The 14,147-nt window shown below is 39.5% G+C and overlaps 1 protein-coding gene across 2 annotated transcripts in view; it reads right to left on the reverse strand.

The window, feature by feature from the left end:
* znf385c (zinc finger protein 385C) overlaps positions 1-1,912 on the reverse strand; it is a 102,755-nt gene extending 100,843 nt beyond the window's left edge. For both annotated transcript variants that reach the window (XM_083567376.1, XM_083567375.1), the window contains exon 1: positions 1,786-1,912. In XM_083567376.1, the coding sequence (XP_083423502.1) occupies positions 1,786-1,864 (79 nt within the window). In that variant the 5' untranslated portion in view covers positions 1,865-1,912. The remainder of the gene's footprint in view (positions 1-1,785) is intronic.
* Between the last annotated feature and the right edge of the window lie 12,235 nt (positions 1,913-14,147).

Below are 14,147 nucleotides of genomic sequence, written 5' to 3' on the forward strand. Positions count from 1 at the left end.
ATGTTGATACAGGATGCAGAAAAACTAGCTCATGCTTTTGTTACGTCTAGATAAGACTATTGTAACGCTTTACTGTCTGGGTGTTAGTCCAGAATGCAGCAGCAAGAGTCCTTACCAGATCTAGAAAATATGACCACATCACCTCTCTTTCAATCAGTCTACACTGACTCCCAAATAAATCTAGCAGTGATTATAAAATACCTCTACTGACGTATAAAGCACTTAACCGTCTCACGCCACAGTATCTGAGTGAAATTCTGTGAGTGAAAAACCATTATGATCCCCCATGCCTACTTATATCAAAAGGTGCAGGCTATTTGTTGGTACCTAAAATAATTAAAACTACATCGGGGGGCAGATCTTTCTCTTATAAAGCCCCACAGTTATGGAACAGCCTTCTAATCAGTGTTTGGGTCAAGGCTGAAAACATATTTATTTAGTCGAACCTTTTATCAGTAGATTTTTTTTAGGTAACGGAGCAGATCTGAAGGGATCACAGATATAGAGTGTTCAGTGAACTGGTATATTTGTATGCTGTTGTCCCCTCACTCTCACACATTCACTTGGGTTTGTTGACAGTGGTGTGGTGGGCTGTCTCTTATACCAGAGACCCCTAATGTCTGTGTGACCTTCTGGCTCTCCCATTTAGTTATGCCATAGCGAGTCAAAGTGTCCTTAACTTTTATACAACAATAAAGATACTTAATAATCTATATCTTTCTCTCCCTGTCACCCCTGTTCTCCCCACCCCTCTCTCTCTCTCTCTCTCTCTCTCTCTCTCTCTCTCTCTCTCTCTCTCTCTCTCTCTCTCTCTTGATCTCTCTCCTCTCCTCGGATCTGCCGCTCCGTCCTGGTCTGCCTCTGGATGGTGTTCCTTTCGATTGGAGGTCACTCTGTGCAGCAGAGTGATGCGATGATGCACTCTGTACATCATCGGCTTAGAGATCCATGAAATTACGGAGTAACACAGGACTTTGAGGATGGATTTGGACTGCTACACTGCACACCTCAACATTGTTTAGCTTAAATAAATAGTCATTCGGTGCCACCCAGATGAGATGCGTTCTCTCTTGAGTCTGGTTCTTTTCAAGGTGTTTTTACGCCATCTCAGGGAGATTTTCCTTGACACAGTCGACACAATCTTTCTTATCACATTATCTGTATAAAGCAATGAGACAATGGCCATTGTTCAAAGTGCTATACAAATAAAAATTCAATGAAGTAAACTAAATCAGAGTTCAGGTATTGAGTCGTTTACTAAGAGAAGCATCCGAAATAAGCAGAAACCTGAAAATTTAAGAGCAGATATCTGACCTCTAAGCTTCTGCTGATTCAGCATTATAATGAATTTAGTTACATTTTTATTAGATATGCAATAATAAAATGAATAAGTAAATCATTTAATATGTATAATAGTAGTATGATATGCACATTATTGTGTTTTGGTCCATGGTGCAAAAAAAGTTTGTTGAGTGCTGCTGTAAGTAATCAAATATTTACCCCGATCTTTCGATATACCGCTTATGATTTAACCCGGTTTTAACTCAGTACTGTTTATGTGCCTTCAAAATAAAACTATTAGCCACATTTTACACAAACATGTACATATTACAATACTGTTTCATTTTACATAAAAAACAGACATCTCTCAACACCGTGAAATTAAATGTGAACATGATACACAGTATAAATATTACCGATTTACTATAAACTTATAAACGCGTGTAACTGGTAAAAAAAAAAAAAAAAAAAAAAAAACATCATTCAGCTCCGCCTGCTTCTTACCGGGTCCAGGTCCGGGTCCGGGTCCAGGTCTTCTTCCCTCCGCGTGTTCCTCCACCACTACCAGCACCGAGCCCAACATCACTCACATACCCAGCTGTGGGGCTTCCTCTCTTTCTGCAAGCGAGAGAGAGAGAGAGAGAGAGAGAGAGAGAGAGAGAGAGAGAGAGAGAGAGAGAGAGATGACGCTCAGAGAGGAGAGGAGGGGAGAGGAGAGGAGAGGAGAGGAGAGGGAGTGACAGCTTAAAAGAAGACAGAGAGAGGGAGAGAGTGACAGAGCAAGAGGAAGAGAGGGAAAGAAAGAAAGAAAGAAAGAAAGAAAGAAAGAAAGAAAGAAAGAAAGAAAGAAAGAAAGAAAGAAAGAAAGAAAGAAAGAAAGAAAGAGGAGGGACAGAGAGACAGAGGGAAAGAGAGACAGAAAGGGGGCAGAGAAAGAGGGGGGAGAGAGACAGGGAGAAAGCAACAGAGAGACAAAGAGAGAGGACAGAGGGAGAGATAGAGAGACAGAAAGGGGGACAGAGGACAAGAGAGACAGAGAAAGAGATAGACTGGGAGAGAGAAAAAGAGAGACAGACTTGGAGAGAGACAGGGACAAAGTGACAGACAAAAAAAGAGGAGAGAGAGAGAGAGAGAGAGAGAGAGAGCGAGAGCGAGAGAGAGAGAGAGAGAGCGAGTGAAAAAAATTCTACCAGATCTAAGACACTCATGTGTCATGGCTTTCACGGCACACAGAAGCTGCTTTCGCCATTTTCCCTCCATATGAAACTAATTGACTGATTGATTTATTTAAATAATTCCTGAAGCCAAACATCTTTAAAATGTATGGAAAATAATTGTAGAGTTTCCAAATTTGATGTCTGGTCAAATAACAATCAGCAAAGTCAGAAAGCACAACCTGCACATCCAGGGTTTTTACTCCTTTTTTTTTAAAATGAAGCTCAATAGGATTAAGTTGGCAACAACAATTGGCATAGAATTGGCATGAACAGTTCTGCATTTACATGTGCATCGCTAAACAGCACACCTCAACAATGATAAAATTGACATTAGGAGTCACCCAGATGAGGACGAGTTCCCTATGAGTCTGAACGAAAAGTCTGAGTCGGAAGTTTTTCCTTTGCTACTTTTGCCACTCATTAGAGATAAAATTATGACACAGAACATAAAAACTCATATTTTATAATCTCTTTATATCATTTAAGAAAATGTCTATTGTTAAAAGCTTTATACAAGTAAAATTCAATTGTACTGAATTGAATGATTGTGATTTGTTTTCGTTGCTGTAAGCTGAATGGACAGCGAGATTATTAGCCCTGAAGCCTGAGCCGACCTTTCCCCAGCTAGTAACAGCTATCGGGACTGTTTAATCTGAAGTGTAAAGTTCCACGGCTTTATCCATCTCTAAATAAAGCTAACAGGGTCAACCTGAGGACCAGTTGCTGATGGTTGATTTAACACCCATAGTGTCAAAATAAGACACCCGCTGAAGACTTAAGACCTGTAATGTGCATGCAACCACGTCTAACAGATTCACATGGTGTCGAATCAAAACCCCATGTGTTGAATGAATACATCACACACATTACTGTTTAACTGAGAGTTACAGCATTGAATACATTTCTGTAATAAATAAATAAATCTTTAACACTTAAGTAGCATGAAGTGACTTTAGTAACAGGGGTGAATGGTGGCCTGTGGGGCGGCTAGTTTTCTCCACTGCACAGCGTTCCCAGTGTCCCCGGTTCGATCTTGAGCTCATGTTACCTTAAGTGTGAAGCTGTGAATGTTCTTCTTGTGTCCTTGGAGGTTACCTCTAAGCTCACCGGGTTCCTCCTATGCTCAAGTTGGATCAGCTGAACTCTATCGCCTCTAGAGGTGTATGGACTGGAATTCCACATAAAGGTTTTCATTTTTGTTGTAACTATTTCGGGAGCTGTGTTTGGAACAAAATGTTAAATCAGTGGTTCTGCTTGGAGCGAAAGATTCTTTTTTTATTCTGTTTTTGAGAATTGCTCAGTGAGTCAAAATGTATATAGTTTCTAAACGTTTGCTTCATTTATACAGTCGTTTTCAGACCTTAATTAAAATCTCAGACAAGACGGATATGCAGTGGTGGACAGTAACAAAGTAAATGTGATTGTACATAAGTAGCTTTTTTCACGTATGTGTACTTTATTGAAGCATTTACCATTGGGGAGACTTTTACTTTAACTTTCCTACATTTCAAAGTCAAACATTCTACTTATTTCTCAGCTACATTTTGCTAAATCAGTTGTTCCTTTTTATTTATAAGTGAATAAAAACGTAACTGGTCAAACACACAGCAAGCCATCAATCGGTGTAGAGCACACGATCTATTGTTTTCTGAAGTTGTTTGATTGTCGCTTGGTGGTATCTACTTAACACAAAGATACAGTTCAGCATCAGTTCAACAGCAAGCAGAACAGTTTGAGAGTAATAAAAGATGGAGGAAACTCCTGACCCTAATTTTCCACAACACCTGTGGCCTTATTTATGCGATTTTATTTTTTTAAGTAGTTAAAAATAAGTGTTTGGGCTTGAGGACAGTGTGACAGCAGTTGGTATACAGTAGGTAGAAGAATGGATGGAGCCACCAGGAGGGAGGAAAAGAGGGAGGCCAAGGAGGAGGTTTATGGATGTGGTGAGGGAAGACATGCACCTAGTTGGTTTAAAAGAGGCAGATGTAGATCGCGGGGGGCGGGGGATGGAGACGGATGATCTGCTGTGGCGCCCCCTAATGGGAGAAGCCGAAAGAAGCAGAAGAAGAATCAGTTTTTGGCTATTTAATATCGTTCTATTAATAGATTGAGTTGATGACAAAAATTGTAATAGGAACATCATAGCATAATAAATCATATCATTCTGGACGCTTAAGAACATATAAAGGCAAATATTTTTGCACTTTTAATCAAATGAAAGTTTTTACTTTTACTACAGTAATATTTTACCTACTTATACTCAAGTACATGGTTGGTGTACTTTGTCCACCACTGCTTACATGCACATATCCTTCCAGCATGGCCACTGTCCAGTAGCCCTGGTTGTATGTTGTGTGTATGCGAGTTTTACTGTCAGCACGTGTTTGATAGATGCTATTGGAAAAACACAGTCCACTCCCCTGTATACAAGTCCTTTGACATTCTGCTCCAGCAGCAGGGAGCAGTCAACCAAAATAAACCCAGAGAGAGACGGTCAAGCACGAAATACAATCTTCCCCAACCGACTAGCCACGCCATATCCAAATCATACACTCTCTCTCCCTTTCTCTTTCTCTTCTCTCTCTCTCTCTCTCTCTCTCTCTCTCTCTCTCTCTCTCTCTCTCTCTCTCTCTCTAACTCTCTCTTTTTCTTTCTTTCTTTCTTTCTTTCTTTCTTTCTTTCTTTCTTTCTTTCTTTCTTTCTTTCTTTCTTTCTTTCTTTCTTTCTTTCTTTCCTTCCTTCCTTCTTTCTGTCTTTCTGTTTCACTCTCCGTCTCCCATAAACACACATTCCCTGTAATCAAAATGTGTCCAATTAGTCCTGACTTTTCCATTTGACTCACCTGGTTTCCACAGCAACGGGCTGAAAAAGTGCACATCAAGCTTTCAAACAAAGGCCACTTTCAAATGCAGCTTAATGGAGTCTTTTGAAGGCCTGTGAAAAGAGCAAAATGAATAGATGGAAAACAAGAATGAGAGATGATAAAAAAAAAAAAAGAGATGAATGTACGTGGCTGATTAAGTCTTGTGTGCCAACCAAATTTACTGCACAAAGTGGAACATCTTACATTCAAATTAAACGGGTTAAGTCAGAGAGGATTAGTTGACCTCTTAGCTGAGGAGGACTGAAAGTGTTCTCGAGGTCCTGGCAGCAGGAATGTAAAGGATGAAATATTTTCACAAGCAGCCCTGAATCACAATCATGCAATCAATGCTCTCCTGTCACAATACACAGCAGGGTATAAAAACACCAGGGTACAACAGATTCCTCCCAAATAAACACTCAATGTAACATGGCACAGCTTTAGTGTGATCATTGAAACATGGGAATTAAATTATTGATTGTGTGATGTCTGTGTCCACAACAAAGTGTGCCAAAAAAGTTTAAAGATGACTGAGAAAGAATAGATCATTATGATTTAATGATGAATGTTAGAATAGGACTATTGTTATAGGTTAGAAAAGGGTGTAGTCATGGTTAAAGTAAGGGTAGAGGGTATCAGCCACGCTATATAAAAGTAAGGATTAGAGTAGGCTTAGAGTAGGAATTTGAGTAGAGCTATGATACAGTTAAATTCTGAGCAGAGTTAAAGCTAGAGTAGGGTTAGATTAGGGCATGGTTATAGTTTGGGTAGGATTTGAGTTAGAGTAGGATATGGTTAAGGTCTAAGAGTAAGAATAGGAGTAAGAGCAGGGTTTGAGTTATAGTATGGTATAGTTAAGGATAGAATTAGAGCAGAGTTAGAGCAGAGTTTGACTTATAATAGGCAATGGTTAAAGTTAGCGTTAAGGCAGGATTAGTATTATAGTAGGCTACAATTAAGGTTAGAGAAGAGTTAGATCAGCATTTGAGTTATAGTAGAGTATGGTTAGGTTAAAATTAGTGTAGTTAGAGCAGGGTTTGAGATATAGTAAGCTATGGTTAGAATTAAATTAGAGTTATAGCAGGGTTAGAGTTGTAGTAGAGTTATAGCAGGGATTGAGTTACAGGTAAGGGTTTGGGTATGGTTAAAGTTAGATTTTGACCAGTGGTGGGCGGTCAGGGCCAGCAAAGCCTTTTCTGACCAGTGAATACGAGCGGTACCACTGGCTTACAACCTCTGAGGAGCGGTGCAAATTATGAGTAAACATCTCTGGTGAGTAGGTTGTACTTTATTTACATTTTTAATGTTTTTGTCATGATATTAGACAAATATTGATTCTGAACTGCCCCAGATGATGTATGCAGGTAGCACAGTTGCAGTTGCAGTGTACAGGTTTGGAGCTTGCTTTAGTAAAATACTATTCACCCTCAATATGTGATATGCCTCTCTCTCTCTCTCGCTGTAACGCCACGCATTGTTATATTGCATTTTTGTATTGTATTGATGTTTTCTATAATTGCGACGTGATAGTGTTGGTATTAATAGGTGGATTGGGTCAGGTAAGTCCCCACTGAAGGTTCAGGTACCAAATGCACTGCCCGCCACTGAGTTCGACTAGAGTTAGAGCAGGGTTTTAGATTTAGTAGGCTATGTTTAAAGTTAGAGCAGGGTTGTAGTATGCTATATTTAAATTTAGACTAGAGTTAGAGCAGGTTTCGAATTGTAACAGGGTATGGCCAGAGATGGGAAATAATAAAGTGCAAATACTTCATTATTGAATTCAAGTAGATTTTTCTGTTATCAGTACTACCTCACTATTTATTTTTCTCTCATTAAATTTTTTACACAAATATCTGTATTTTTTACCTCTTACATTTTCTCGTTACTTTGGTTTTAATCTATTTGGTGCGGATTAATATTTGTTCTTTTCATTGCATGGCGTTTTTAGCCCATCAACCTATTTCTTGTCTTTGCAACGGCTTTTTCAACCTACCACTTTTGTACCATTTGTTGAACAGAGACATTCCTGATCATCTTTAACTTTTCTCTGCTTGTGTTCTATATGGTGGTTGTTCAGCCTGGATACATTTATTAGATAACAAAAATTTGAATTCTTTTGTATATTATTATGATGTGCGTTCCAGTTACCAGTGTGACACTAAAACAGGTAGTAGTAATGACTACTTTTTACATACATACATGTCAAATCGCAAACTCTAACAAAGTAGGAAACAGCTATTTTTAGTAGTAGCAGCGGGCTACTCATGTGGTCCTTGTGGGCTACCTGAGAAGCAGGCATTATGTTGGTGGCCAATGGGTTAGAGTTATAATAGGGAATGCTACAGTTATAGCTAGAGTAAGAGTAAGTTAGAGAAAGTTACAGCAACAGTAGGGTTAGAAAAACAGCAGAAAAATAAATTTAATATAAATATAAATATAAGCAAAAATGTAAAAGAATTTATCAACATTATGACTTGAATTAGTAAAGAAAGTATTTAAAGTGTGTGATAGCTATTTGTTTCTCCAGCAGGAGATATGAGATTACCAAAATAATACCTCAGTCAGGGAAGGTAATGATGATGTAATGTGCGATCTGCACGAACACATCAGAAGTGAAATCGGAAACTCATCAGTTCTTTTTAGCGATAACAGACACTTCATCATTGTTTAATTAACTTGAAATCAATTTGGCTGCTTGGTGAAAAAGGATCATCCTGCACATGATCTTGGTTCAACCAGTAAATGATAATTGATTCCTCGAGCTATTTCCATTAGTTTATTGATTATAAATCAAATTGTGCTCACATGAGGGTTGGTTTTGAATAAAAATCTACTGAAATGGTGTTGATTAGCCGATAAGGACTGTGAGAAGCTGGAGATACACTTACACTCGTATTTGAGTGTATTGTCTTATACATCTTATTTACTTCTTTTGCTGATTCCATCACCTGCTTCTTCTCTTTCACCCCCTCCCCCTCTCTAAGACAATACAAGCAGTTGGGGACAAAACCCCCCCCACACAAAACCTTCTTTTCTGTGATGAAAATTAAAAATTTACCAATGGTACCACTGAGAGTGCTGACGTTGAAGACTCCCTCCAAAAATGTTTAATACAAGTCTCACAGATTATTATATTTACAAAAAAAAAGCTGGGCTCAAGCAAGATTGTCAATGATGACACATTTAACCCAGATCTTTACATAGTGCAGGTAAAGAAAAAAAATAATAAATTAAATAAAAATGTACAGTGTGTGTGTGTGTGTGTGTGTGTGTGTGTGTGTGTGTGTGTGTGTGTGTGTGTATATATATATATATATATATATATATATATATATATATATATATATATATATATACATTCATTTTATAAATATAAAAAAATATAATTTTTAGGTGTAATTCACATATTTTTACTTCAAACATATTGAAATCTCATTTTGAAGACTTAACTGGTTCAGCAGTCAGGCATACCTTCAGCACTGTGCAGTGGATTCCTGCCCGGTGAATACGTTGAGTTTAGTCATTTAAAGCTGAAAGCATTTCAGAAACACACTGTGTGTGTGTTAAGAGGAAACTGAGTGGGTCAGTGATTGCTGAGAGCTGGTCTTTGTGTAGGAGTAAAACATAAAGAGCCCCATTTGATTGCACTCGTGAAAAACACACACTGTGCTTTGCCGTGTATGTGAGTGTTTGTGATACAAGCAATTAGCCATGTAGGGAAAACCTTTCATTTACATTATACCTTTTCACTCTCTGTCTCTTTCACAATAACATCTCTGTCTTAGACCTGCATCAAAAGTGGCATATAACACACATTTCTTTTTTTCGAGGTACTTCAAGGTATCTAGGATTCATGCAGGTTTTTGACTTTCTGAAAGAAGAACCAGGTTGTAAAACTGAGGATTTCTCCAGTGGTACAAACAAAAACCCTACATAAAATCTCTTTCCTAGAAGGTGTGTGTGAAGAAAACCCTTCAAGATGGAATAATACAGCAGCAAAACATTTATCTGAAATATTCTCATTTTTTGTGTGATTTTTTTTGTAGTAATTGAAAAGAACATGTCAATCAGTGGTTGACTCGTTAATATCATTTTATTAATAGCTCAGTGTGCTAAAAGTAACATTAGAATCTTTTCACATAAACACAGTTGATTAGGGAGGAATCTTGTGACAAAAATTATAATAGGAAGATTGGTGGTCTAGTGGTAAAGACGCAGCGCTCTCACCGCTGCGACCCGGGTTTATTCCCCGGTCAGGGAACCATCCCCAGCCACTCTCAGTGCCGGTCCCAAGCCCGGATAAATTGGGGAGGGTTGCGTTAGGAAGGGCATCCAGCGTAAAAACATGTGCCAAATCAAACGTGCAGAGGATCCGCTGTGGCGATCCCTAACGGGAGAAGCCGAAAGAAGAAACCATTGTACTTTGGATACTAAAGTAAATTTAAAGGCAAATACTTTTGTACTTTTACTCAAGTGAAAGTTTAAACTGAGCACTTTTACTGGAGTCATATTTTACAGAGTGTATCTCTACTTTAACTTAAATACATGGTTTGTGTACTTGATCCACCACTGATTGATGTCCATCAGAGTGCATGCATGTTGCTTGCTTTTAAATGTAGCCATTCATACTACCATCATGTTATTCAGAAAGCAGCAGGACACCGTAAGCGAGACAGAGGCTCAAGTTCTTGTTTGAAAGTGAGGACTCTGGAGCTGTGAAGCAGCAATGCACTACAATATATATTGTCAATAGACTTTGCCATGTTCTCTACACATTCCATCTGTGTTTGTCAGTTTTAAGAAAAATTCTTAGACTCTGAACCTTAGTCAGTTTTTGCGGCTTTTGTCAGTGGCGCGATGGGTCTAAGTAGGAAAGGGTCTAGCCACTGCCACTCCATCTCCATCTCTATACCAAAGCTCACAACTAAGAATGTCCATTTAAAAAATACATTTAATACTGGAAAAATTCTCCATCTCCCGTTTTACCTTCCTGACCAAACGAGTAATCAAGTTCAGTGTAATAAGTGTATAATAGTTGTTACTCTTCTCAGTAACATTATGAGCCACTCTGACACAGAGGTACTGATACTGCGCCCCTTCAGGTTAATTAAAAGTGTCACGCCAGAAGGACGTGCTGCCGGAAAGCTCTGTCTGTAACCCGGACCTAAAGAATAAATGTCATTCTGAGATGATGCACCTTTTACTGGACACTCCAACACAGAGAGCTCTTCACACCAGCATTATTAACAGCAGCAGAGTGGCTTTGAGTGGAATGACCGAATGCGCTTACAAATCCAAATGTAAACACACGCAGGCTCGACACACAAGTGAAATACACAATTTGGACAAAAGTATTGGGACACCTGAATTTTCCAGCCAAGTGTGATTCTTCTCCAACCTGTTACCTCAAAATCGCACAATTTTATTTAATGTCTCTGGATGCTGTAGCATACAAGTTTTCTCTCACTTGAACTAGGAGACTCAAACCTGTTCCAACTTCGTGAAGATATAATTTTGGTTTGAGTGAAAGATCTCTAATTTCTGACCTCAACCCTATTGAACACCTTTAGATTTAATTGGAATACTGATTGCACCCAGGCCTTCTCACTCTGCATCAGGAGCTGATTTTACTAACACCCTTGTGGAAGAAGGAGCACAAATGTACACAAGCACATGCCAACATCTAGTGGAACATCTTCCCAGAAGCATGGAGGTTATTATAGGAGCAAATGGGGAATAAATGCAGAAAGCAAAAATGCAACTCTGGAAACATTTAATTGCTTCCGGTTTTAGGTGGGTGAATCTCCTTTTCTCTTCCATTATAGCACAGATTTGTGAGCAATCATTGCTGGGGGATGCAGCAAAGTTTCTGTTAATGAAAACTTTCTCATGGCGGAAAACCTACTGATTGTTACAGTCTTACTAAACAATCACTGTAGTTGAAAATATATTACAAAAAAATTATTAATACCTTAATTCAACTAGATTGCAAACTAATTCGATGGCAATGTTTCAAGTAAAAGCTGCAAGCAAACAAGTAGCCAAAGGCTTCAAAGTGTCAACGCTAAGCTGAAGTGTGTTTGCGACACTTAAAAAGGATGTCTCTTTCAGCTGCCCAATCCACATTTAAAAAAAAAATGGAACAGTGCGAACATTGTTTCTTTACGCGTCCCTTCAAACTTAAGCCACACACAGTGCCAAGCCGAGCTGAGAAGATCCTTTTACTGTGAGAGCCCTGAACAGATGGAGCATTGGTTGGAAATAAGCTGCGACTTAATTTAGACACGCTGATAGCATCTGGTGAGCCAGGGAAAGACCACTTCCTCCCATAATGCACCAGTCTTACAGATCAGTGCCAGAAAAGTAGGAATAACAGACACACTTTTAACCTCTACACTTTTAAACCCAATATCCTGCCGAATTAACATGAAAGTTTCACTAAATGGTTAACGTATGCCAGGAATAATCAATAGGGTTTTTGATAGTAAATTAGGACTAAAAACACTTAAATAATCTTATTACTGATGCAGAAATAGACAGGAATACATTTCTAATTATAAACCCACACATACAAATATTTTGTTTAATAATGGATAAAACCCAACCATTAGGGTTGCACAAGTCAGTGCACTCTTAGTGCCGGTCCCAAGCCCGGATAAATAGGGAGGGTTGAGTTAGGAAGGGCATCCAGCGTAAAACATGCGCGAAATCAAATATGTGGATCACGAAAGAGAAATTCATACCAGGTTACCAACGACCGCCACAGGTATCGTTATCTAACAGGGTACCGGTGGAAATTGAGCTACTCTTGGTCGAAAGAGGAGAAGGAGAGGAGGAAGATGTCTACGGAGAGAGCAGGGAAAGGAGAAGTGGAGGAGAGTGGAGGTTTGGGTTGGTACTTTAAATGTTGGTACTATGACTGGTAAAGAGAGATTGATAGCTGATGTGATGGAGAAGAGAAAGGTAGATATGTTGTGTGTTCAGGGGGCCAAGTGGAAAGGGAGTAAGGCCAGGAACATTGGAGGTGGGTTTAAACTGTTCTTAAATAGTGTGGATTTAAAGAGAAATGGTGTAGGTGTGATTCTGAAGGAAGAATACAGTAAGAGTGTAGTGGGGGTGAAGAGAGTTTCTGAAAGGGTGATGAACGTGAAGCTGGAAGTTGAAGGGGTGGTGATAAATGAAGTGGTAGAAGGTGTACCTAGGAATGAAAGCTTGGTGATTGGGGCAGACTTTAAATGGGCATGTCAGTGAAGGGAACAGAGGTGATTAGGAGTTGATGGGTAGGTATGGTTTAAAGTAGAGGAATGTTGGTCTATAGGATGGTTTTGAAGGTGAAGAAGAAGAGGAGGAGAGTGAGGACTGAAAGAAGAATAAGATGGTGGAAACTAAAGGAGGAAGACTGTAGAGTGAGATTCAAGGGAAAGAGGTCAGACAGGAGCTCGGTGGTGGTGAGGAGGTACTGGATGATTGGGCAACTACTGCAGAAGTGATATGGGAGACAGCTAGAAAGTTACTTGGTGTGACATCTGGAAATAGAAAGGAAGACAAAGAGACGTGGTGGTGGAATGAGGGAGTGTAGGAAAGCATGAGAAAGACCTTGGCAAAACAGAATGGGGATCGACAGAGTAATGAGAAAAGTAGGCAGGAGTACAAGGAGATGCGGCAGCAAGTAAAGAGGGATGTGGCGAAAGCCAACAAAAAGGCATATGAGTAGCTGTATGAGAGATTGAACAATAAGGTAGGAGAAAAGGATATGTACAGATAGGCAAGGCAGAGAGACCGAGCTGGGAAGAATGTACTGCAAGTAAGAGCAATAAAGGATGGAGATGGAAATGTGTTGACTAGTGAGGAGAGTGTGTTGAGAAGGTGGAGGGAGTATTTTCAGCAGCTGACGAATTAGGAAAATAAGAGAGAGAAAAGGTTGTATGATGTGAAACAGGAAGTGGATAGGATTAGTAAGGAGGAAGTGAGAGCAGCGATTAAGAGGATAAAGAGTGGAAAGTCGGTAGGACCAGATGACATACCTGTAGAATCGTAGAGATATTAAGGAGAGATCTCAGTGGAGTTTTTAACCAGATTGTAAAAACATATTCTGGAAGGTGAGAGGGTGTCTGAAGAATGGAGAAGGAGTGTGTTGGTACCGATTTAAAAAAAGAGAGCTGTGCAGACCTGCAGTAACTACAGAGAAATAAGTGGGTTTATCTCCCATTAGGGGTCGCCACAGCGGATCATCCGTCTCCATACCCCCCTGTCCTCTACATCTGCCTCTTTCCACCCAACTACCTGCATGTCTTCCCTCACCACATCCATAAACCTCCTCCTTGGACTCCTCTTTTCCTTCTTCCTGGTGGCTCCATCCTCAGCATTCTCCTACCAATATACCCCATGTTCCTCCTCTGCACATGTCCAAACCATCTCAATCTCGCCTCCCTCACCTTGTTTCCAAAACTTCCTACATGCGAATAGTATGCTAGACTTATTAGTCACACCTTCTTGAGTTCTTAAGTATATAATAAGTACATGGGATTATAGTAATGTCTCCACACAGAGCAATAATAAACATTGCAATAATGCGCTTTATATACAGCACCTAATAAACATGACTCGAAAAATGAACTCACAGTGACTGCTAAGTTCACACGCGTACACACAAACACTTTCATTATAGCAGTAAATCTGTAGTCTAATGCCCCAGTACTGCACTGATTGAGAAGTTTCTCATCCATATCAAAGTGTGTTTGAGAGTGTGAGTGTAAACACAAGTGCTCGTCTTCAGCCCAACA

The sequence above is a fragment of the Silurus aristotelis genome (genome assembly GCF_946808225.1).
Source record: "Silurus aristotelis genome assembly, chromosome: 17".
NCBI lineage: Eukaryota > Metazoa > Chordata > Actinopteri > Siluriformes > Siluridae > Silurus > Silurus aristotelis.